At 41.3% G+C, this 26617-nt stretch overlaps 1 protein-coding gene across 4 annotated transcripts in view; it reads left to right on the top strand.

Annotated features, from left to right (window-relative positions):
• Positions 1-1258: 1258 nt before the first annotated feature.
• LOC110486079 (son of sevenless homolog 1) overlaps positions 1259-26617 on the top strand; it is an 82010-nt gene continuing 56651 nt past the window's right edge. For 3 of the 4 annotated variants that reach the window (XM_036940731.2, XM_036940732.2, XM_036940734.2), the window contains exons 1-3: positions 1282-2478; positions 20011-20136; positions 24113-24244. In XM_036940731.2, the coding sequence (XP_036796626.1) occupies positions 2392-2478; positions 20011-20136; positions 24113-24244 (345 nt within the window). In that variant the 5' untranslated portion in view covers positions 1282-2391. Of the gene's footprint in view, positions 2479-20010; positions 20137-24112; positions 24245-26617 lie in introns of all 4 variants that reach the window. The other variant, XM_036940733.2, reaches the window with a different exon arrangement.

Consider the following 26617-nt stretch of genomic DNA (forward strand, 5'->3'; position numbering starts at 1 on the left):
ATGGGGGTGGCAGCATCATGTTGTGGGGGTGCTTTGCTGCAGGAGGGACTGGTGCACTTCACAATATAGATGGCATCATGAGGGTGGAAAATTATGTGGATATAGTGAAGCAACATCTCAAGACATCAGTCAGGAAGTTAAAGCTTGGTCGCAAATGGGTCTTCCAAATGGACAATGACACCAAGCATACTTCCAAAGTTGTGGCAAAATGGCTTAAGGACAACAAAGTCAAGGTATTGGAGTGGCCATCACAAAGCCCTGACCTCAATCCTATAGAAACTTTGTGGGCAGAACTGAAAAAGCGTGTGTGAGCAAAGAGGCCTTACAAACCTGACTCAGTTACACCAGCTCTGTCAGGAGGAATGGGCCAAAATTCACCCAATTTATTGTGGGAATTTTGTGGAAGGCTACATGAAACGTTTGACCCAAGTTAAACAATGTAAAGGCAATGCTACCAAATACTAATTGAGTGTACGTAAACTTCTGACCCACTGGGAATGTGATGAAATAAATAAAAGCTGAAATCATTCTCTACTGTTATTCAGACATTTCACATTCTTAAAATAAAGTGGTGATCCTAACTGACCTAAGACAGGGAATTTTTACAAGGATTAAATGTCAGAATTTGTGAAAAACTGAGTTTAAATGTATTTGGCTAAGGTGTATGTAAAAATTCCGACTTCAACTGTATATTTTTAAGCCTATTAAACCTACAGGAATACTTTCTGCCAAGATGTAGATGTGTATTTTGAACATTGGGAATACTTTCTATACCATTAACTGCTCCACACAGTTAGTGGAGGTGTCTTCTTTGGGAAGTCTCTACAAAAAGATAAATGGTTTCCATGATGTTTTCTCTGGGCTCTGTTAGTCAAGTCTGCGACCTCACCGCGTGAGTTAATCTAGCACTTGTTCACATGCATCGTTGGCATGTTTCAAATTTCACAAATACAGTGAAATGCCTTTCTTGCAAACTCAACCCCAAAATGCAATAATCCATAACTGGTTTACGGGGGGGGGGGGGTGAAGCACACGAGAAATAAGAAATACACAAAGTAATGAAGTAAGCATACGGTACTATATACAGGAATTAATTTAAATGTTAGTTCCAATACCATATTTACATGTGCAGGTATACTGGAGTGATGGGGGTAGATCTGTATAGGGGTAATGTGACTAGGCAACAGGATATAAAATAAACAGAGTAGTAGCAGCTTGTATGTGAGTGGGTGTGTAGGGTCAGTATAAATGTATGTGCATATTATGTGAGTGAGAAAATGATGGGAGTGTGTGTGTGTTGGAGTGACAGTGAGTATGCAATGGTTTCAAGTGATCCTCCTCATCAAGCGATCTTTTTCATTCTATCGTTTAAACAATTATTGCTCTCGGTTTAGCCAGATTAGATCCAGATCTTGGGCAGGCGCGATGATTATCGAAAACAAACCCGAAGTACGTCATTAGCTATCCATTGCGCCTGTGCAATTCTTGTACCAACAACTGCAACCGACCAGTCATAACAATCGTCCAAAGAAATCATTTTGACCAAAGCCTAACTGGTCATTAAAGCCAGCCTGTGCGTGGAATCTTGGTTTTCTCGATAACTTAACAAAAAGCTAAATAGTCTGGAGACATGTTTTGGAAATTATAAATTCATGGAGGATAACACAGTTATCAATATCCACCCTGTCGAAGATTCGGTGAAAATGGGTGATTATGCACCGAAGAGTTTTTTTTCCCCAAAAATATAGGGAATGGTTCAACTGGCCGAAAAGGACGAACAGTATCGCAGTTCCCGAAACGTGAAGTGACACATGAATCCCTAAATTGGATACTAGCTAGCCAGCTACGCCACTGTCCACAGATCGTTGATCACTACTGCCAACCAGTTTCCAATTCGGATCGATCGGCTATGGCTAGTAACATCACCAGCCCGGCTGCAAACTAGCGTGCTAAATTAGCAAGGCTACCGTTCGTTTGTTGCCATCAACGTCAGCTCAGAACTTGGAATAATGTCAATTTGACAACGCAACGCAAGCTTGCTAGTTAGCGTTTGAAGTATATTTGGTTTCGTGAATTTTGGCTTTTTTAAAACTCGGTGCCCGAAAGAGCAAGCCTGCTAGTTAACGATAGCTCCTTGCTTCGGCAGCTGCAGACGGCTAGCTAGCAGCGATCAACATCTGTACACTGCCGATGCGATGGTCGCATTGTTAACTGTTTTGGTAGAGGAATGCTCATTGGGTGGATATTCTGAGGCAGCGGGCCGCACAGAATATTGCACCTCTCAGTTCCAACCACGGGCCATGCTACATACTGTATTGATGTGAAGAGTGGCCGTGAACACACATCGCTCGCTGGCTGCAAGATAGCGCACGACGACGAACAGCTGAAGCTATGCAAGCGGCCCAGGTTCAGTACGACTTTTTCAGCGAGGAGAACGCACCGAAATGGCGGGGGCTGTTGGTACCCTCCCTGAACAAGGTAGGCTAGGACGTTGGCAGGTGCCAAGCGAACTAACTAGACGGCGAGGGTATGCATTACAAGCAACGTAGCTATTATTAGCTAGTCAGCTAACGTTAATTAGCTAACTCAAACGGTGTTGTCTTGTAGGAATTGATGTTTTTTGCAACACACATTTGATGATGCCATGTCAAAACACAACATGTTGCCCGTGACGCATGGTTTGGTTGGTCAAATCACATTTTATTGGCTGCATACACATATTTAGCAGATGTTATTGCGGGTGTAGCGAAATGCTTGTGTGTGCTAATAGTTGTTAGCTTCCCCCCCCCGCTCATTATTGGGGTGCACCCGTGGGGACTCGGTGCTTCTATGTGACAGACACACACACAGCCCTATGTTTGACTTAACTTTTTTGTGTTTGATTCCCATACCTAAACTCGAATGTCACTAGTTCCCTATGCACTACACCATTCCTACACCTGTCTCCTTTTATTTGTATCTGCTATCTCAGCGTCACTGCATGCACATCTTGCCCACCGTGTCAGTTTGAGTGTGGTGGCACTGGCAGCTTCTGTGGGGGAGGACGCTGTCACACTCACAGAACGTTGCCCCCCCTCGGCAAAACGGCATCACTTTTTCCTAAACTAAGGGGTCCATAGCAACGTTCAAACTGGGCCCTCAATTTCAGACAATAAATAAACGATTGCTACCAGCAACCCTGCATATTGTAGTAGTAATCATCATGAGAAATGCTAGAGTAGTCATACGTGTCTTTTTATATTGTTGTTGTGATGCTCTGCTTGCCTGCTTCCACATGTATTTTTAAAGAGAAATTAGGTTTTGAAACATTACATACTTGGGTCACAGCCCATCAAGATTGATGCAGCAACTTTTTTCAAGTAGATTCTGACTGTCTCGATATTTTGGGACACCCTCATCTAGTCTCATAAAGGTGCTGGCCATGTTTTGGGCGCTTTACCGACTCGCTGCTGAGTGAAATTGATGTTTTTGATCAAACAAACGCATATCAGCCTTCGGGATGGTTTGAAATGACATGTCTGATGTGGGCAAATTTTAGTGACACACCACATATGTTACCTTGGTCTACACAGAGTGAACAATGACTAGAACCTCTCTAGATTGCGTGTGTTGGCAAATAGAGGCCTATAACTGGCGTGAGGTGATCAGGGTGGGGTTTTTCAGCAAGATGCTGCAAGCAGGGGAATGCCGAGTCAGTGAACTTCACTGCACAGCTCTCAAGTGAGATGTTACAATGACAGTTAAGCAAATCGTAAAATGTTTAAAAAAAATGTTCTTTACATTTTTTTTGTTCACCCCAGTGCTTTCTCAAGATGAGTATTGTTTATGACTAGCATATATTTAGTTCACGACAGCTTCGGCCAAGCCCAAGTTGTTTTTCACTGTAAAGTGCTTAGCTAAAACCACTCCAGACTGACCGATTTAGGCCTTAAAAGTATTAGGCCTATATAATGGTAGTGGTCAAGATAAGCAGCCCAATTTACAATGGGAGTTTGACGTGAAGGGGTAGGCCCCGCGTAAGCCCCACTGTGTCATATTGGGCCAGAGGTAGTGATCAGGAGAAGAGAATGATAAGAAGAACTGGGAGAATCAGAACAGTACTGAAACAGTAGGTTAATAATTCTGAAACTGAATTCTAGCCTACTGAAAAAACATCCTAATGGACCAGCTAGGACTGAATGATGTAATGCTACAGTGTACCATTTGATATGAATCTGGAAATGACCTTTGACATGCATCGGTTAATCTTTTAGCTAACACTGCAGAAACAGTACACTGTTCATTATGTTGAGAAGTTGGTCTTATGTGGGAGATTGAATGAACTGTGGAGGAATGCTGCAGAGAAACAGTTCAAGTCTTTGCTCGAGTTCCCACTGTTGGACGACGGGCACATGTGGCATCCCAACGAGGGGGGATGGCCTCTGCATTCCTGTTGTGTGTAGACTGGCAAGGGCCGGCAAATGCTAAAGTGCCATGATGCCGTTGCAATGTAACGCCACAGGCATGGCAGGAATGTAGCCCAATGCATGAGGTCAGAGCAAGTCAGCCCTCGCAGAGAGCGGGAGTGAGAGACAACAGAGGGGAGGTTATAGCCCCAGTGGGTCGCATTAAGGAATTTTTTTGCGACAAGCTTTTACCCCATTTCTTCTCCACCAAACCACGCCCCTCGGATCCCTCAAGTGTTGCTTTCCCCGCTCAAGCTGTGTCAACAAGTCTAGGAGAGGTTATGGAAGACTTCAAAAGAGCCCCATGGCAAGACCAGCTTTTCCGCATTGAGCCGTTCAATGTGGACACACCGTCTGTTAACCTTATTGATTTAGCCATTGGCCTCTCGGCTTTAAAAAAATTGTTACATTTGTCTGGAACGTGCTGACACAGGGAACTGAGAGGATTCGAAAATGTGCATGCGCTCCAGTGGATGAGCATTGTTTAGGTTTCTGCTGTGGAATGAAATAGGGAAATCGGGATTGTTTTGTCATGCCATTTTTTTAAATGTATATTTCCTCCTTGGTTCACTGCTCAAGACATTTTGGCCAGCTTTGCCAAAGCCAAAATGCCACGTTTGTCAGCCCTGCCATGAGAGGCTTTGTCAAGAGCAAGCCCTCATTTTAGCCTCACCACACATTTCCAATGGAGTGAGTTTGCAAAGTCTTTCAAGTTCTCTGGAATTTTTAATAATTTCTTCATTTTGTGGGCAAAGTTGTGGTCAGGTTTTTCAAAAAGCCAGCTGTAGTCTGTAGAATATTCCCGAATATTCTCCTAGCCCTGCTAAATATCAATGGACATAATCTTAAATTGGAGATGGAAAATGTCACACCAACTCAGCCATATGTACTTACATAGACTTTTCACATTACAATAGCATTTACAGTGCCTTGCGAAAGTATTCGGCCCTCTTGAACTTTGTGACCTTTTGCCACATTTCAGGCTTCAAACATAAAGATATAAAACTGTATTTTTTTGTGAAGAATCAACAACAAGTGGGACACAATCATGAAGTGGAACGACATTTATTGGATATTTCAAACTTTTTTAACAAATCAAAAACTGAAAAATTGGACGTGCAAAATTATTCAGCCCCTTTACTTTCGGTGCAGCAAACTCTCTCCAGAAGTTCAGTGAGGATCTCTGAATGATCCAATGTTGACCTAAATGACTAATGGTGATAAATACAATCCACCTGTGTGTAATCAAGTCTCCGTATAAATGCACCTGCACTGTGATAGTCTCAGAGGTCCGTTAAAAGCGCAGAGAGCATCATGAAGAACAAGGAACACACCAGGCAGGTCCGAGATACTGTTGTGAAGAAGTTTAAAGCCGGATTTGGATACAAAAAGATTTCCCAAGCTTTAAACATCCCAAGGAGCACTGTGCAAGCGATAATATTGAAATGGAAGGAGTATCAGACCACTGCAAATCTACCAAGACCTGGCCGTCCCTCTAAACTTTCAGCTCATACAAGGAGAAGGCTGATCAGAGATGCAGCCAAGAGGCCCATGATCACTCTGGATGAACTGCAGAGATCTACAGCTGAGGTGGGAGACTCTGTCCATAGGACAACAATCAGTCGTATATTGCACAAATCTGGCCTTTATGGAAGAGTGGCAAGAAGAAAGCCATTTCTTAAAGATATCCATAAAAAGTGTGGTTTAAAGTTTGCGACAAGACACCTGGGAGGCACACCAAACATGTGGAAGAAGGTGCTCTGGTCAGATGAAACCAAAATTGAACTTTTTGGCAACAATGCAAAACGTTATGTTTGGCGTAAAAGCAACACAGCCGAACACACCATCCCCACTGTCAAACATGGTGGTGGCAGCATCATGGTTTGGGCCTGCTTTTCTTCAGCGGGGACAGGGAAGATGGTTAAAATTGATGGGAAGATGGATGGAGCCAAATACAGGACCATTCTGGAAGAAAACCTGATGGAGTCTGCAAAAGACCTGAGACTGGGACGGAGATTTGTCTTCCAACAAGACAATGATCCAAAACATAAAGCAAAATCTACAATGGAATGGTTAAAAAATAAACATATCCAGGTGTTAGAATGGCCAAGTCAAAGTCCAGACCTGAATCCAATCGAGAATCTGTGGAAAGAACTGAAAACTGCTGTTCACAAATGCTCTCCATCCAACCTCACTGAGCTCGAGCTGTTTTGCAAGGAGGAATGGGAAAACATTTCAGTCTCTCGATGTGCAAAACTGATAGAGACATACCCCAAGCGACTTACAGCTGTAATCGCAGCAAAAGGTGGCGCTACAAAGTATTAACTTAAGGGGGCTGAATAATTTTGCACGCCCAATTTCAGTTTTTTTGTTAAATAAAGTTTGAAATATCCAATAAATGTCGTTCCACTTCATGATTGTGTCCCACTTGTTGTTGATTCTTCACAAAAAAATACAGTTTTATATCTTTATGTTTGAAGCCTGAAATGTGGCAAAAGGTCGCAAAGTTCAAGGGGGCCGAATACTTTCGCAAGGCACTGTACATCCACACATGCTGCATCTTGTGCCTCTACTCTTTGACGATAATCAATCAAATGAATCACTTTAGCATCTGCAATAATCACAATTTTCAAGCGCAGACAATTTTCCATAAACAGTGTGCCCCATTTTCCTCTTTCTTTTGTTCTCCTAGTCTGTTTGCTAGGGATGTAGTGATTCACCGGTACGCATCGGTCCCCGATTCAAACATCCGCATTGGTCTGCGGACCCAAAACCGATCCAAATGTAGCTTGCATCAGTCAGAAAATTGATTTTAAACTTTACGAATCACCCGTTCACAATTTTTTGGGGAGTCGTATTACATTATTTCTACCTTCTGAAAGTATCAAATCTTTTGACAACTGATGCGTCCTCTCCTTCAGTGTGGAACTGTTTGTAACTGTTAAGTCATTGATCTACAAGTCATTTTGCATGCCGAACAACCCCAGACAACACCAGTAGCCTAGACAAACTGCGCACTGTGCTCAGCTTTGGGCACTGACCAACGTGGGGTAGGCAGCCTGTTCCTGATATTGCACATCTGCTCAGTCTACCTTCAGCATTCAAATTGTAAAATTGCTTGCGTAATATTAGGTTGTTACTGAACTAATAAAGCCTATGTGTTTGCTGGGTAATTTATCTATGGCTGGTTGAAACTTGAAATCGGCCGACCTCTATTTTTCATAACGATTACATTGCACTCCACCAGAAGACTGTGTGGCAGACTTGACCACCTGTTACACGAGTGCAGCAAGGAGCAAAGGTAAGTTGCTAGCTAGCATTAAACTTATAAAAAACAATCAATCTTAACATAATCACTAGTTAACTACACATGGTTGATGACATTACTAGTTTAACTAACTAGCTTGTCCCGTGTTGCATATAATCAATGCAGTGCCTGTTAATTTAGAATTTAATCACAGCCTACTTCGCCAAACGGGTGATGATTTAACAAAAGCACAATCGTTGCACCAATGTGTACCTAACCATAAACATCAATGCCTTTCTTGAAATCAATACACAAGTATATTTAAAAAAAAACTTACTTATACCTTTAAGTTAATTTTTAGTTTAAAAAATGCTTGTCAGCAGGCAATATTAACTAGGGAAATTGTGTCACTTCTCTTGAGTTCAGTGCAAGCCGAGTCGGGGTATATGCAGCAGTTTGGCCAACCAGGCTCATTGTCAACTGTGGAGACCAGTTCTTCCTAACAAAGACCGTAATTAATTTGCCAGAATTGTACATAGTTATGACATTGAAGGTTGTGCAACGTAACAGCAATATTTAGACGTCGGGATGGCGCCCGTTAGATAAAATGGTTCCGTATTTCACTGAAAGAATAAACGTGTTGTTTTCAAAATGATAGTTTCCAGATTTGGCCATATTAATCCCCTAAGGCTTGTATTTCTGTGTGTTTATTATAATTAAGTCTATGATTTGATAGAGCAGTCTGACTGAGCAGTGGTAGGTAGCAGCAGGCTCGTAAGCATTCATTCAAACTTTCCTGCATTTGCCAGCAGCTCTTCGCAATGTTTGAAGCACAGCGCTGTTTATGACTTCAAGCCTATCAACTCCCGAGATTAGGCAGGCAATACTATAGTGCCCATAAGAACATCCAATAGTCAAAGGTTAGCTTTTTTACGTGGCACATATTGCACTTATACTTTGTTTTTGAAATTGAACAGTGAACACAAATTGAACATGTTTCATTATTTATTTGAGACTAATTTGATTTTATGTATTTTATGTTCATTCAGTATTGTTGTAATTGTCATTAATATATATATATATATATATATATATTTATAAATCTCAGATTAATCGGTATTAGCTTTTTTTGGTCCTCCAATAATCGGTATCTGCGTTGACAAATCATTATCGGTCGACCTCTAGTTGAAAATTGGGAAAAGTAAGCTACCGGAGACAGCTCTCATCTGGAAATACTTGCCGAACCGGGCATAAAATTGATTTTATTTTGATTGTTGAGGTTTTACTATCAGCAATAGTTTTTGTAGTTTTGCTTTAAACAATCTCTATGGTTATTTTATATATAAAAATGGTAACGTTTGATAATTTCATAACGAGGACAGCAATCATTTTTGCGAGGCCCACTGTGTGGTCGAAGCAAGAGGGGAAGAAAATGTCACACTGTAAAAACTTCAAAATGGTCAAAACCATTAGATTTTGAGATGGGGTGAAATCCAAAGTATTGCTATATTATTCATTGGCTGTCATAGCTCATTTGTAAATGATAAATATTGATACACTACTAGCTCAAACACTTAGTTTTCTAAAATGACAAGTTAATTAGTGGGTGGTGGCAATTTTAGAAGGGGGGGGACAAAAAACAGGCTCCATTGCCCCACCCCTCAGATCTGATAGTGGTAATGGGGTTGTAGATGCCTAGTCTCCCTTATTGCTCAGCTCAGGTGCCTACATAGTACACCATAGACATGCATCCTTTACACACACACACACATAAATCAACTCAGACAGATCCAGCTCAGGGAGGCCCAGCTTATGAATTCCATCAGCAGATTTGAATTTAGAATGGAAAATGAATGTGCTTTCATTCTCCAATCGAATTGAATCGTTTCAAACTAAAACGTATCATTGCTGTATGGGAAAGATGCACATCTCTACTATTTGCATGTGGTGCTGTGCAGGCCCACACTGGCTGGGGTTCCTGGGAATGAAATTCCTGGCATTGCTTTGAGTTAGTCTAGCATGCAGGAACCAGGGCCTTCTCTCCACCACACCCACCTGCCTGTGATGGGCAGCTCCAGCCCGGATTCCTTCTGCTCTTGTCCCCCTTTCTCTAAACCCTTAGCCCCTTCTCACATGTTTTGCACAGACCTTACAGGTCCTGGACAGGTGAAAGCATTATGGTGCTATTGAAGATCTAGGTTGCAGATTAGGAGATCTGTCTGGTCCCTTCAGTTCTGCTAAGACTATTGAGAAAAGGGTTTATGGGCAAGGGTTGGAGACCGGAATTGAGCTGAGATTGAGGGAGAAGCACCTGGGTACACCGGCTTGGTTGTCATCGGCAACCTCTGGGACAAGAGTGACACAGGATCATGTCAAGCGGTCATGTGGGGCTAGGGCTCACAAGGCCACTTTGCACATCTGAAGTCAATTCACTTGAGCTTGAATTATCAACAAACTTGATTCACATGATCAGCAGCTTACTCTGGATGTGAGACTCCCATACTACCTTCAAGAACCTCACTCAGTCCTCTCATAACTTGGGGTTGGAGAGTGACCTTGGATTTGCAACCAATTCAATTATACTCTTTACTTGACATTATCTATCAGAGGACCACACTGCTCTACTACACATGTCTGGATGTGAGGACACAGAAAGGCTGGAAGAACCTTTTTAAAACATACAATACATGTTGAGTTGAAGTCCACCGTAGACATTGTTTCTGTGGGGGAGCATTGATTTAGTTGGAATAATGAGCCTTTCTTCCAATTTTTCTAGGAGCTTCCCATAAACCTATCCTCCATATATATTATCTTGTGTGTGTCCAGATTTTATTTGCAACTCATTTATTCAGATTATTATTATTACCCTATTACAATGGGTTTTAATAGTTTTCACTTTCTAGTTTATTTCTCATTTGCCTTACAAGGAGGCAGAACAAAGGAAGAAGACTAAAACGGTCTAAAGAATTGCAGCATGCAATGTATTCCAGCATACAGGTCCTCTACAAGCAGAGCTTTCTTGTCAATCTCCCTGTTTTTTCCCCCATCGGCAATCATGATGTGGCCTAACATGAGCCTTGTCAGGCTAGGCTACATCTTTTACATTATCTCAGGACCTCCTGTTAGACCTTGATCTTTCCCCACTCAAAAAACACTTCTGAAAGCACCTACGTGTATGCCCACGACAGATGAATACCTCTGCATTCCGACGCGAGGTGAGAAAGCTAGGTAGGTGTGTGTCAGTGGTCGTTGCAGTGTAGGATGAGGGAGGATGATCTTTGTTTATGAGCATTGCCTTCTTTCTATTACAGCATATTGGATGACTCATTCATGTTACATTGAGCTGAGTGAATGGAACATCAATAGTTTTAGGCTAATACCCAAATTTACCCTGTACCCGTCATGAGGTTGCTACAACCTAGCCTCTGAATGAAAGTTTACAACGTAGGTGCACCGGTAGAGAGAATTTTGAGTAATCAAGGTGCGACAGTGACACATTCAGTACTACCTTACACACTCTTGCCTGCATGTAGCTGATCTAGGGTATAATCATTCGTCCAACAGCTACAAATTAGTTTCTATTGTACAAATTCAGGTATGTTTATCCCGGTTCTGTTTTCTTCTGTTTTTAAGAAATGTTTTTCAACAGAATCGGCGGGAAGAATACACCCCTGATCACACGCAGACACAGTTCACTTTCATAGCAGCCACATAAAAACAGCATGCTCACTTTGCTCGTTGTGTTTATAATTCCTTCTCGCAACTATCTACGTCACATATGTCAGAGTCAAGGCCCGCGGGCCACATCCGGCCCGCAAGAAGGTTTTTTACGGCCCCTGGGATGATCTTGATTTATTATTAGAACCGGCCCGCAGCAAGCCGGCAGCCCGCAGATCTTTTACACGCACCAATACTACATTTCCCACAATGCAAAGGTGACGCACCGAGCAGTAGGCTGCTTCATTTCAATATTTATTGGCACAGCAGTCGTCAGCATCACAGTAAAATTAACTTTCAGATACCCATCAAAAATGGCAAAACGGAAGGTGGATACTGAGAACCGGGGGTTTCAAACAAGGTGGGAGTCGGAGTATATGTTCACGAAGGTAGCTGGAAAACCTGTGTGTCTTCTGTGTGGAGAAAGTGTGGCGGTACTGAAAGAGTATAATCTGAGACGACATTATGAAACGAAACACGCGGACAAAAACAAGAATATGGACATGGAACAAAGGCTACAAAAGGCAGAGGAATTAAAACGAGGCCTCAAATCTCGACAGGCTCTGTTCAAAAAAGCCAAATCACAAGGCCAGGCTGCTGTCAAGGCCAGTTTTATTTTGGCAGAAGAGATCGCTAAATCAGCCCGGCCATTTACGGAGGGGGATTTCATCAAAAACTGCATGATTAAAGTTTGTGACGAAGTTTGCCCAGAAAAAAGGCAACTCTTTTTAAATGTGAGTCTGAGCAGAAACACCATTGCCGAGAGAGTAGACCAGTTGTCCATCAATCTAAAAGAGCAGCTTGTGAAAAAGGGAAAAGATTTTATTGCATATTCCTTGGCTGTGGATGAGAGCACCGACATTTCTGACATTGCCCAGTTGTCAATTTTCATCCGCGGAGTGGACTCCAACCTAAGCGTGACAGAGGAGTTTTTGGCTTTACGTCCTATGCATGGCACAACTACGGGGCATGATTTGTATGAAGAGGTGTCAAGATGTGTAAATGAGATGGAGCTGCCTTGGGAAAAACTCGTGGGTTTGACAACCGACGGAGCACCTGCGATGTGTGGACACAGGAGCGGACTGGTGGCGAAGATACGGGAAAAGATGCAAGAGGAAAACGCGACAGGTGAGCTGACAGCTTATCATTGTATCATACACCAGGAAGCGTTGTGCGGTAAAGCCTTGAAAATGGAGCATGTAATGAGCATCATCACGCGCACAGTTAACTTTATCAGAGCCAAAGGTTTGAATCACCGCCAGTTCAAGGCATTTCTGACGGAGTTAGAAACGGAGCATGGTGATTTGCCTTATCACACAGAGGTGCGATGGCTAAGCCAGGGAAAGGTGCTTCAAAGATGTTTCGAGCTTCGTGAGGAGATTTGTCTGTTCTTGGACAGCAAAGGGAAAGACACAACACAACTCCGAGACGAAATGTTTCTGTGTGAAATGGCTTTTCTGTGTGACATTATGAGTCATCTGAATGCAATAAACTTGCAGCTGCAGGGTCGGGATCGTGTCATCTCTGATATGTACAGTACAGTGAAGGCATTTAAAACCAAACTGACTCTGTGGGAGACGCAGATGCGGAAAGAAAATTTGAGCCACTTTCCCAGCTGCCAGACCATGAAAGAGAAGCTCTCTACCAGTGCGTTCCCGAGCACACAGTTGGCTGATAAAATAGGTATGCTTGCCGCTGACTTTCGACGCCGATTTGCTGACTTTGAAGCACAAAAAAGCAGGTTGGAACTGCTCGGTAACCCATTTGCTGTTGACGTGGAAAGCTCACCACCAAACCTCCAAATGGAGTTGATTGACCTCCAATGCAATGATGCACTGAGGGCAAAATATGCGGCAGTGGGTGCTGCGGAGTTCGCCCGTTTCCTCCCCGGCACAATGCCCCAGCTGCGCATCCAGGCTGCTCAAACGTTGTCTATGTTTGGCAGCACATACCTGTGTGAACAACTGTTTTCTTTGATGAACCTGAACAAAACATCACACAGAAGTCGACTTACTGCTGAACACCTCCACTCAATTCTGAGGATTTCTTCAGCTCAGAGCCTTACCCCGAACATTGATGAACTTGTGGAAAAGATGGGACACCACCAAGTATCACCCTCAACCTCAAACAAGTGAACATTACTGTGCAATCACATATTTAGAGTTTTTACTCAGTTCAAGTTTAAAAGTTAAAATTTAATATTTGTTTTCACTGCATGTTACTTCTCCTTAAACAAAGTGTTGTTTTTGATTAATAGATTTTTGCACTTTATTTTTTTGTATTTCAATCCAATTATATTTTAAAAATATTTCAGTTGAGTGGATGATAGAAAATTGCTATTATTGTTTTTTCTTTGAAGTAAATTTAGCCCACTTTTGCTAAAATAGAAAATATAGTCTACTGATGGTGCCTTGAATACCGGTTTCTTTCATTTAATGTTCATGTTATGGGGATATTTATATAAAGGAAATTTGTCTTTTGTGTCTGTTGAAAATTAAAGATTACTGACAGAGCCATAAGAAAATATTGCTTTATTTATCTGATCATATTGTAATATATTTGTTAGGTTTTCAGTAGGTTCAATTAGGTTCACTAGACTATATGCGTCATTTAAAAATTTTTCAATGAACATTCGAACAGTCTGGCCCTCGTCTTGTAGCTGATTTTTTTATTTGGCCCTCCGTCCATTTGACTTTGACACCCCTGATCTACGTGCTTTCCTCCTATCGCTGTTCCTGTCGATTGTGGACTTCAGTGCACAACACATCAGCTGTCTGACCAGGCAAAATAATCTTTCCAAGCCAAACCTTCATATCATGACCGCCGGCCGATATACACAGCCTACATCGTTGTCCCGCATAATCAATATAGCTACTAGAACTAACGAGTTAGTAAACCGGCTGCAATAACGCAGTACAGTGTACGGTCAGAAAGCAGTTTAGCATTTACAGCGGTGGGACCCGGTGGCAATAAATTAATAAAACCAAAAGCTTACCTTGACTTGGAAGAGTTCCAGTGTTGGATAGCCAACTAGCTAACATGGCATCCCTCTCTGTTTAAGAAGGCTAAACTAGATAGCTGCGTTCGATAGCTAAGTGAAAGTTTAAAAAAACATACAACCATATATCACACTCTCGCTTCTCATTAATTTTGGAAGAAAACTGTCTTTCTCACTCTGAGTCAACTACTCACCACATTTTATGCAGTGCTAGCTAGCTGTAGCTTATGGTTTCAGTACTAGAGTCATTCTCTGATTCTTTCTTTGGGTGGACAACCATGTCAGTTCATGCTGCAAGAGCTCTGATGGGTTGGAGGATGCCCTCAGGAAGTTGTCATAATTACTGTGTAAGTTACTGTACTGAAGTCAATGTACCCAGAGGAGGACAAAAGCTAGCTGTCCTCCGGCTACACCGTGGTGCTACCCTACAGAGTGCTGCTGAGGCTACTGAAGACCTTCATTGCAAAACAGTGTGTTTTAATCAATTGTTTGGTGACGTGAATATATTTATAACTTTTTTATGTTTCACCATTTATATTAAATTCACTGAGGAGGATGGTCCTCCCCTTCCTCTGAGTAGCCTCCACTGTGTGTGTGTGTGTAATGGAGGCATGTTGATCTTTTACATTCAGGCTTTTATCACTGCCACCTCTTTTATCCTTCTCTCTTACTCCATCCTCAGTTCCTCAGCCCACTCTGTCTCAAACTCCCTCTCTCTCTTACTCTCTCCCATTTAACTCTCCGTCCCTTTCTGCCTCTGAAGTGCTGCCAAGTTGAGTCGAGACCATACCCCCTCAAAGAGGAGGGAAGTAGAGACGCTCAGAACTTGCTTAGTCATGCTCTGATAGGATGCCTTGGCTAGCGATGCGAACTGACGAGACAGTGTCAGTGCTGTGTTCTCGTCATGCTGTCGTCGCTGGGCTCAGTCAGTTACCAGTGACAGCTTTAGAGGCAGTAGTCCCACTCCACGGGCTTCAACCCGCAAACGTATGCTTATTCCAACCTAAACTAAAGTAGCCTAAATGTATAATTTTTCCCTAATGTATTTGACCCATTACCAGTGAAGATTGAAGTCTTGTACCAACTCAATGGATGATGGTTAGGAGATGTAGGACCAAAAGGTAGTAATGTGAGCAATGTGTCTTCATGGTTATGTTCTTAGTGACTGCGATAAACCTTCATCACTGGTCATCTCTTTTTCTAGCCATGTTTGTCACTGTTTGAGTGACTGCATGAAGTGGGCACAAGTTCGGCAGTAAGTCAACACAAAATTAGTTTGGGCAAATGAGCACTTAAATAGCAATTTCATGCTTGAAAAATATGAATTGACTTGGAAAATGGCTTTCATCAATATTCATGTAGCCTATATCTAGTGTTTGATTTTAAAGCCAACCATGGGCTGTGTTTAAGGAGTTTGGGTCTATGTTATGATGGGCGTGTTCTGCAAGAACTCCTCATGTAGGTCTTTCTATACATTAACTTGTGACTGTTATGATTGAGTGCACTTGACTGGAATGCTGATAGGCCTATCCAGAGTAAGAATGTATTTGAGTAGGCTAGATACTGGTGAACACGGCACTCAGAATTTGCATCAGTTAGGCCTAATACTAGTCGGCTGAATTGCTATTTGCAAATGCATATCTAGAGTGCAGCTCTAAAGGGGAGCCACACTACAAGCCTATTTGTCTTTTTTGTTCTTAACATTATATTCGACTGCATGCTATCCAACCAAAAGTATCTCTGAGAGTGTGAAGTCTAGCCTACTTTCAGCAAAATGTTGACTATTGTATTCTGTCTGTTTTTGAGTGGTCCAAATGAGAAATCACATTTTTTTTCATATTTTTTTTCTTCCCACAAAGGGTATTTTCACACAGTCTTTTTTTAACATGAACTCCGGGTAAAAAATAAGGAAAATCACTCTGTTCTCTTTGTATTCACACTGCCCTCGCCTTTGATTGAGGACTCAAACTCTTTTGCCAGTTCACTTCACCTATTTTGTGTTCCGAGTCCTCTTTGTATTCACATTTGCTATGTTTAGAAAGGATCCAAGAGCTTTTTCCAGCATTCCCTCAATGCACTCTGGGTTTTTACAAAGTGCAGGACAAGCCATTCCATCTGAATTTATCGGACAGCTAGATTGGAAAGCTTTAGAGATTCAGACACATTTTCGGGAATGTTCAGGTCAGCAGAACTTTGACCATTGACCTCTATGGTACATAGCAGCAGTGGTGGAAAAAGTACTCAATTGTCATACTTGAGTAAAAGTAAAGATACATTTAATAGAAAAACACTCAAGTAAAAGTCAGTGACCCAGTAAAATACTACTTGAGCAATTTAAAAAAAAAAAAAAAATATATATATATATATATATATATATATATATATATATATATATATATATATATATATATATATATATATATATATATACGTAAGTATCAAAAGTAATGTACCTAAGTATTAAAAATAAAAGTATGAATAATTTCAAATTCCTTATAAAGCAAACCAGACGGCACCATTTAAAAAAAAAAAAACAATTTTTTGTTGACTTACGGACAGCCAGGAGCACACTCCAACATCCATAATTTACAAACAAAGCATGTATGTTTAGTGAGTCCGCAAGGTCAGAGACGGTAGGTAGATGTTTTTGAGATCTGAAAGTCATATTCCTATTAACTTCCAGTGAAGTAAGTGCGACTTTGTCATAGTGCTGCGTCATATCTGTCGGATTCTGCCTGCTTGAACACCAATAACTCCGATACACATTAAATCACCCAAGGGTATCGGTAGAACATCACTCAGAGATGCACCAAAACAGTATAACATTCAAAATCGGTTGAACCTTTCCTTTAAGTATTTTACACTAATGGCTACATACATTTTGGAAGCTAATAGATTACAATTGTCTAATATTTTAACAAAATACAATCAGAAGATACTATTTACATGTCAATATTATTGGTAACAGAATAAATAGCAGAATAATAACTGCAGATTAAATAATGCTGTTATTGAAAATTGTATACCGAATGTAGGCTACTGCCCCTTTTTAAGAGCTTGAATTTATTTTGTTCTCCATGTTTTGATTTTCACCATATGTTGCCTTCTCACACTATTCAAACCCCACAATTGAATAAACAGTGTATGAAGCTATCTTAGCCTATAGATCACATATTGCAAACAAATACCAGTTACTAGAACCATTCAACGCTGGTCTGACCAATCGGAATTCATGCTTCAAGATTGTTTTGATCACCCGGACTGGGATATGTTCCGGTCAGCCTCAGAGAACAACATCGATCTATACGCTGACTCAGTGAGTGAGTTTATAAGGAAGTGCATTGGAGATGTTGTTCCCACTGTTCCTATTAAAACTTACCCTAACCAGGTGGCTTTCGCAAAACTGAAAACGCGAACCACCGCATTTAACCATGGAAAGAGATCTGGGAATATGGCTGAATATAAATGGTGTAGTTATTCCCTCTGCAAGGCAATCAAACAAGCGACATGCCAGTAAAGGGACAAAGTGGAGTCGCAATTCAACAGCTCAGACACGAGACATATGTTGCAGGGTCTACAGAAAATTACGGAATACAAAAAGAGAACCAGCCAAGTCAAGGACACCGTCACTCTTCCAGACAAACTAAACACCTTCTCTGCCCGCTTTGAGGATAATACTTTGCCACCGTCGCAGCCCACAAACAAGGACTGCCTTCTACCTGCCCTCCATGATACCTACAGCACCTGATGTCACAGGAAGGCCAAAAAGATCATCAAGGACAACAACCACCCGAGCCACTGCCTGTTCACACCGCTACCAACCCAGAAGGCGAGGTCAGTACAGGTGCATCAAAGCTGAGACCGAGTGACTGAAAAACAGCTTCTATCTCAAGGCCGTCAGACTGCTAAACAGCAATCACTAACTCAGAGAGGCTGCTGCCTACATTGAGACTCAATCACTGGCCACTTTAATAAATGGATCACGAGTCACTTTACACCATGCCACTTTTAAATAATGCCAATTTAATGTTTAAATATCTTACATTACTTATCATATGTGTATATACTGTATTTTATACCATCTATTGCACCTTGCCTATGCCGCTCGGCCATCGCTCATCCATATATATTTTGTACATATTCTCATTCATCCCTTTTTAGATTTGTGTGTATTCGGTAGTTGTTGGGGTATTGTTAGATATTACTGCACTGTCGGAACTAGAAGCACAAGCATTTCGCTACACTCGCATTATCATCTGTTAACCATGTGTATGTTACCAATAAAATGTTATTTGATTTAATCTCAACAAAACCTCCACACATTTTGGAATTTCTGTGCATCCTTAACAATCGCTAATCAGTTTCCAAACATGCACTTAGTTTTTTTATGTGAACCTGCACATCTTCTGTAACACTTGACTTTACTCCCTGTGCCATAACAAGTTATGACACGGTCAAAACCATGTCATATCTCATAACCGCTGACATAACTTGTCATAATATAACATAATATGGTCATAACACTGTCATGACCCATATATTTACACCTGTTGTGACATATATTGCGTTATTTTATGGCTTTTTATAACACCTACTTAAGTGTCAAAACCCAATTTTATCCAAATAAGTTTTTTCTCTGAAGTTTTCTTTCTACTCCTATGTAGGTGTCATAACAGCCATAAAATAACACAATGTGTTATGTCAGGTGTTACGCCATGACATGGTTATGACTGTGTAATAACGTGTTATGACCGTGTAACGTTATGTTATGACGCTGGGTGTCAAGTAAAGTGTTACCTCATCTTCTCTCTTTTGTGGCACCAATGTGAGGGCTTATGGCAGGGGAAACGCTGTTGCAGTAGTCTAGTGTGTGGTGCGGAAATTCAAGCAAACCGAATTCGGACCACCTCTCACAATGGTCTCAATTTGGTTTGCTTTTGGGGCTCTTTTAAGGGGTCGTGAGTTCTTTTGGAGTGTTCATACTGTACAAAAAAATTAAGCGAACTGCACTGAGTTCACACACATTGACTGACTGAAAAGGGACTAAGTGTGAAAACACTCAAACTATATTACACTAGAAAATGTCTTTCCAGTTGCTACTCAAGGTTTTTAACAGTTTGATTGTTTTTTTTAAACATAGACGTCACTTCAACGTCTAGTTTAGATTGACATTTTATTGAGTTGTCAACTAACGTGTAATCAACAAACATTTGAACTGTGTAATTGGATTTAGGTTCAAAAGTGGGTGAAAAACTTAGAAAATGTCTCAATTCCTATATGTTGATGACTTTTTGCAAATTCAATCAGTTTTCCACGTTGATTCTATTCCATGGAAACACCATTGAGTCAACCAGTTTGGGCCCAGCGGCAATCTATACTGAACTAGTAGCCTCGCCTCATCTCTCTTAGTTTCTGTGTAAAGGTGCTGAGCCAGATGCACCCCAAGCTTTTTAACAGTTTATAAAAAATATATATGATAATCAACTCAACCTATACTGAACTCATACATGTTTACCACATTCTACCGATCCAATCTTTTTTAACAGTAGATTTTTTTTAAATTGACTCATACTGAACTAATGCACATCTCTGTCTCTGTGAAGGTGCTGAGCCAGGTGCATCCCAAGCTGTCGTCCCAGGAGGATGCGCTGCAGTACATCGAGGAGCTGATCTTGCTGCTGCTCAGCATGCTCTGCCAGGCACAGCCACGCAGCGTGCAAGACGTGGAGGTGAAGATCTCCGTCAACCTTGTTGACCCCTTTTTTACAGAGTATAAACAGAGGGGGTTTTGTACACTTCCAAAGCAATAAAGGGAGCTTTGGACAAAAAGGTCCAATACATAGAGAAAAAGGGAATGTGTGCGTGTTGTTTTGCCTTCAAATGTGATATTTTACTAAAGCTTAGGCCCAGGTGATAAAATCACAACATTTCAATCAATCACAATTAAGTTGAATCGTTGTGATTGTGTTGTCTAAGCTGTATTAAAAGATCCCGTTTGGGAGCAGAAAAAGAGTGAGCAGACCTTCCCTTTCAGAATCCCTCAGGGCATCAACAACAGATGTGGCGAGGTAGAAGTTGCCTCTAAATCACAGGTCTAGGATCAGACGACTGTTCCCCTGATCCTCTCACTTTAACCTATGGTCTAGGAAATAAACTGACCCTTGACCAGTGGTTAGGTGCTACTTCTACTTAAAGGGGCAATCAGCAGTTGCTGCACTGAACAAAAATATAAACGCAACATGTAAAGTGTTGGTCGCATGTTTCATGAGTTGAAATAAAAGATCCCAGACATCTTCCATACACACAAAAAGCATATTTCTCTCATTCTGTGCACAAATTTGTTTTACATCCCTGTTAGTGAGCATTTCTCCTTTGTCAAGATAATCCATCCACCTGACAGGTGAGGCATATCAAGAAGCCAAACAGCATGATCATTACACAGGTTCACCTTGTGCTGGGGACAATAAAAGGCCACTCTAAAATGTGCAATTTTGTCACACAATACAATTTCATAGATGTTTTGAGGGAGTGTACAATTGGCATTCTTACTGCAGGAATGTCCACCAGAGCTGTTGCCAGAGAATTGAATGTTAATTTCTCTACCATAAGCCACCCCCGATGTCGTTTTGGAGTATTTGGCAGTACGTCCAACCGGCCTCAGAACCGCAGACCACGTGTAACCACTCCAGCCCAGGACCTACACATCTGGCTTCTTCACCTCCGGGATGGTCTGAGACCAGCCACCCGCACAGCTGATGAAACTTTGGGTTTGCACAACCCAGAGTATTTCTGCACAAACTGTCAGAAACCATCTCAGGGATGCTCATCTGCGTGGTCGCCATCTTCACCAGGGTCTTGACCTGACTGCAGTTTGGTGCCGTAACCAACTTTAGTGGGCAAATGCTCACCTTCAAAGGCCGCTGGCATGCCAGAGAAGTGTGCTCTTCATGGATGAATACCAGCATAAGCTACGGACAATGAACCCAATTGCATTTTATCTATAGCAAATTGAATGCACAGATACTGTGACGAGATCCTGAGTCCCATTGTTAAATCAAATTCAATTTTTCCACATGCGCTGAATACAATTTATTGTGAAATTCTTACAAGCCCATAATCAACAATGCAGTTCAAGAAATAGAGTTAAGAAAAAAAGTGACACAATAAAATAACAATAACAAGGCTATATACAGGGGGTAACGGTACCAAGTCAATGTGCAGGGCTACAGGTTAGTTGAGGTAATTTGTACATGTAGGTAGGGGTAAAGTGAATAGTCCGCATGGCCATTTGAATTTGATTAGTTGTTCAGCACTCTTATGCCTTGGGGGTAGAAGCTGTTAAGGAGCCTTTTGGACCTAGACTTGGCGTGTCGGTACCACTTGCTGTGCAGTAGCAGAGCGACCGGTCAGGATGCTCTCGATGGCGCAATTGTGTCGTCAGCAAACTTACTTATGGTGCTTGGCCACACAGTTGTGGGTGAACAGAGAGAGCAGGAGGGGACAAATGTGGTAAGGGTAGGGGACTAAAGTGGTAAAGGTAGCCCTTGAGGGGCCCTGTGTTGAGGATCAGCGTGGCAGATGTTGTTGCCTACCCTTACCACCTGGGGGCGGCCCATCGAGGATCCAGTTGCAGTCGGTGTTTTGTCCCAGGGTCCTTAGTTTAGTGATGAGCTTTGTGTGCACTGTGGTATTGAACACGGGAGTTGTAGTCAATGAACAGCATTCTCACATAGGTGTTCCTTTTGTCCAGGTGGGAAAGGGCAGTGTGGAGTGCTTTCAATATGATAATCCACGGCACCTTGTTGTAAGGATCTGAACACAATTTCTGGAAGCTGAACATGTCCCATTTCTTCCATGGCCTGAATACATTGAGCATGTTTGGGATGCTCTGGATCAACGTGTACGACAATGTGTTCCAGTTCCTGCCATGAGCTTACTTCAACTGTCATACCCTATCAGAATCCAAAATATACGTTTTTTTACTCCAATGTTTGTAAACAAGCACTATATAGCCTCAAAACATGGTTAAATCTATAATTTTGATATAATGTATGGCCAGTCCTTGCATCCATACCTCTGTCTATGAATTTGAGTGGTTACATTTCTCTAGCCCCATCCCTCAGCTTTTTTACCAAACCGGGGCAAGGAGTCCGCTTTGTTATTGTTTCAACTGCTGATTGCCACTTTAATGTCGCTCACAGTGTATCATAGCATTCAGTTTAATTGTATTCGGTAGCAGACACACTTTTTATTGACAGCTGGTTAAGTCACGTTTTCAGTAAAAGAGGATGTTGATTTATGTCCCCAACCAAAAAGGGGAAATTATAAATGTTTGAAGTTTAATTTATTTTAAGCTCAGATCATGGTGTTCTTTAGACGGTTTGTTTTGCACTGAGATGTAACTCAGTTTTTGTCCATTTGTATTCTTATGAATACAATCCATTTACCCAAAGTGAAAGGTAGAAAAGTGAAGCTGTTTGCAGACATGTATTTTGACTCCTATTGCTTTGACAATCATTTGAACAGAACACAGTCTCATATTTTTTAATATGATTACCTTTTTAGTTCTTGTTTGGTTTTATGTCATTGAACAGAATGTTTTCTTGCGCATCATCACACTAATGGCTACTACTATTGTGTTGATTTTTTGCAATGATAACTGACATGAGTTAATGCAGAAAACATCTGAAATCTTTCTTTGTTAAATCCATGTTTTAGCGGGCCAACATGTTTTCACCTCTTGTTTTTGTTTTGTCCACCTTGACTCATTTTTGCGAGCAGACGGATCACGTGAAATCCACAGGTGCTTTTTAGGGTCCATGGCCCTAGCCATGGGGCATGGTAAAGCCAAACCATCTATGTGGTCTCTTTTTACCATGTTTACTCCTCCCTTAGTTCTGTGCTCTCACTTTCTGTTGACCTCTCCCTGTGACCCAGTCTGTATGAACTTTAACCCTTGACCTGTGCCCCCTTTTAACCATTGACCTGCCAGGGTTGATGATTGACCACACTCATTTGCTTGTGTATATTGTAATTTGTGACCCATTGGATCCAACAGATTACGGGAAATTTGTATTGTTTGTTTGATTCCCTCCTAATATACAACACAAACATTTTGTAAATGCCTAGGCCTCAAAGCCTATGCCAACTTGTTATGTAGTGCTTATGAAGATGTCCTCCTTTAACTGTGGATGTATTTTGTAGTTCTCACCCTTTTTTTAAAGGGTTACAGTAACTCTTAACCCAACACCCACGTCAAGGGAAGGACATCCTGGTAGTGCCTCTAGCGGAAGTGTGACTTGACATGTACATGTCATGTACCTGCCCTCCCATTGACATAACCTGTTAGATGTCCCTTATTAAGGGAAAAGTCCCTTGTGAAATGTCTGCAACAATAAAACAATGGTGTAAAGTGTCATAGGGCAGATTGAAGGAGGAGGAGGAGGCATGTTTACCCCCAGTGAACAAAGACGTTCACTGGGGGTAATGTTTGCTTTGCCTATGGATGCAGCGTCAATAGAGTACCAGGAAATATGTCATTAAAGTAAATAACAGATAAGTAAGGCCCTCTGCAGCCTAAATGGCACCCTATTCCCTATGTATTCCACTACATTTAGAAAGGGCCCATAGGGCTCTGGTCAAAAGTATTGCACTATTAAAGGGTTCTCGATCTCCCTCACTCCTTCCCTCCTTTCCTCCCCTCAGGAGCGAGTGCAAAAGAGTTTCCCTCACCCTATCGATAAATGGGCTATCGCTGATGCCCAGGCGGCCATTGAAAAGAGGAAGAGGAGGAATCCTTTGGCCTTGCCCGTGGATAAGATCCACCCGCTGCTCAAGGTAACCCATAATCCCAAATGTCTGGGTCATGTTCAGTAGTCAAAGCAATTTGAAATGGAAAGCGAAAATGTACATTTCTTACTGGACACTTTTAGCAGGATCTGACATTGATTGCCTGCTGGCCAGTAAAAACATGTTGGGCCAATATCTTCTCAGCACATTTTGTCTTTCCAGTTTAACCTTCTGTGTCGCAGTCTGCTATTGAAAACCATTGAAGGACTACACACTGAAAAAATATGCTATTTGTATTTGAGCAAAATTATTGGCCGTTCATTCAACCACGCTCCTCGCCAATCACAACTTCTTGAGCATGCGGGCAGTACATGAGTTGATGCCTTCACACGGCACACGAGCTGTCCAGAGGAAAAATAAGCGCTCAACAATCTACTCACTCAGCTTATTTATTTTAGGGAAAGTAGTGAACATACTAGCAAAAATAATACATTGTCTATATTGCGAAATTATATTAGTTTTTTAATACAATATATGCCATAATGACCAAATGTAGCCTATTACTTGCTGAATACATACATACATAGATACATACATACAAGCATTTAACCTAGGCCCTGCAAGACCCTAATGCATTTACAAAGAAAAAGTTAACCTTGGACCCTGCTTTCATGTAGTACATTGCTGTTTTGTGCCTACTGAACATGACTGTGGTGGCTAGACCAATCATAATGAACTACTACTACCTGTAAGGTCATCAGCATGTAGCCTATGTCTTCAGCACCCAGTAAATTAGTCAGGCTGTGAACCACTTTTAAGAAACAGCAGGGTGTATTCAGTGATGTACAGTGCCTTCAGAAAGTATTGACACCCCTTGACCTTTTCCCCAAAAATGTTTTGTTACAAGTTGGATTTAAAGGGATTTGTCATTTGTTGTCAAGGATCTACACAAAATACAGTGGTTCTTCCTTTAAAAGTCACGAGCTTATGCTGCGACTGTTTGTGGTAGATGCTGGTATTTTGTCATTGTACCGCACTATCACAAGGGGGAGTTAGAACGCTGATCTATCGATTGTCTAAACTGTGGTAGTTAATGGAGGGGTTTTCAGTCAGTCTCTTCCTCTGGCACTAGAGTCCTGCATCAGGCAACAAAAACGGTTGGTGGTACTGCATCAGGCAACAAAACTGTTGGTGGTACTGCATCAGGCAACAAAAACTGTTGGTGGTCCTGTAGTTAAGAGAGAACTTGGGTAAATACAATGGGGGTATTTCACTTCACGTGGATTGACGATAAAAAAATTTAAAAAATAGGCACGGTAGTCTTTTGGGTTCTCTCCATCTAAAAACAGAAATAAATAATTCCAAAATAACAAACTGGATTTATTTACAAATTAGTAAGAATGTCTCACCCCTTGTTCAAGAATGGCCTTTTTCCCTTTATTCAGATTACAAATGCTATTTTTTTTTAAATGAAATGAAATCATATCCAAAATATCCAAATTTTTAAACAAGCCTTAGAAAGTTAGATGCAATTTCAGTAAAAATAAAAAATGGAAAAAAGTAATGAACTTGTCTGTCGGCCCTGGATTAAAGGCCAAAATTGGTTAAAGAAAATTGGGATGGATAAAAATATATACTACCGTCTCTTGCGTATGTAATTTTCCTTTCATAATTCTTATTTACAAAGTGACTATTATTAACCCTACATTATAATTAGATAAGGCCCCTTAGGGGAAATCTGGTCCGTGAGATGCCCCTTATAACGAAAAATGCCCCTTATATATTAATTTAGAATCCTTAGAATCCAATCCTCTAAATGTAATTATTGGCAGAGAGTCAGGCCGCATTGGCGGAGTTGAAGAGGGCGAGGAACGAGATCGTTTCACAATCCATGCCAGGCAAACATGCAGTTTGTTTATTTCAACTACATTTTAGTTGCAACAAGTTCGATCGGGTTTAAATCAGGAGACCTACAAAATATTTGTAGATATACTGTAGGCCTACCGTAGGCGACATGAGTCTCAGTGTTGAGTAATGTCCTGTTAAATGTGTTGTAGGTCTTTTTTATTTATTTTTATTTAACCTTTTATTTTACTTCATGAAGGTCTACTTTGCTGGCATCTTGACCCAGTTTATGCCCTCATTTTCAATGCAAACCATAACGAAATACCATGGGAATAAATGGTAGAGGCAAGTGGAAGGGGGAAAAAGTAAGGAACTTCTGTCGGTCCTGGAGGCTTTTGGCTATTAGCAGGACAATAGACACAACGTGGTCCCAAAAAAAACACCTCTCTCACCAGCTTTGATCTGGGCCTGCAGTAACCAAAGTTCTTCATTTGTCAGAAGAAGTATTGGGTCAACTACAGAACAGTACAAAACAAGAGAACACACATGGTTAATGTTCTGGGGGGGGGAATAAAT

This window comes from Oncorhynchus mykiss, chromosome 13 (genome assembly GCF_057628025.1).
Source record: "Oncorhynchus mykiss isolate SJ-2025 chromosome 13, ASM5762802v1, whole genome shotgun sequence".
Taxonomy (NCBI): domain Eukaryota; kingdom Metazoa; phylum Chordata; class Actinopteri; order Salmoniformes; family Salmonidae; genus Oncorhynchus; species Oncorhynchus mykiss.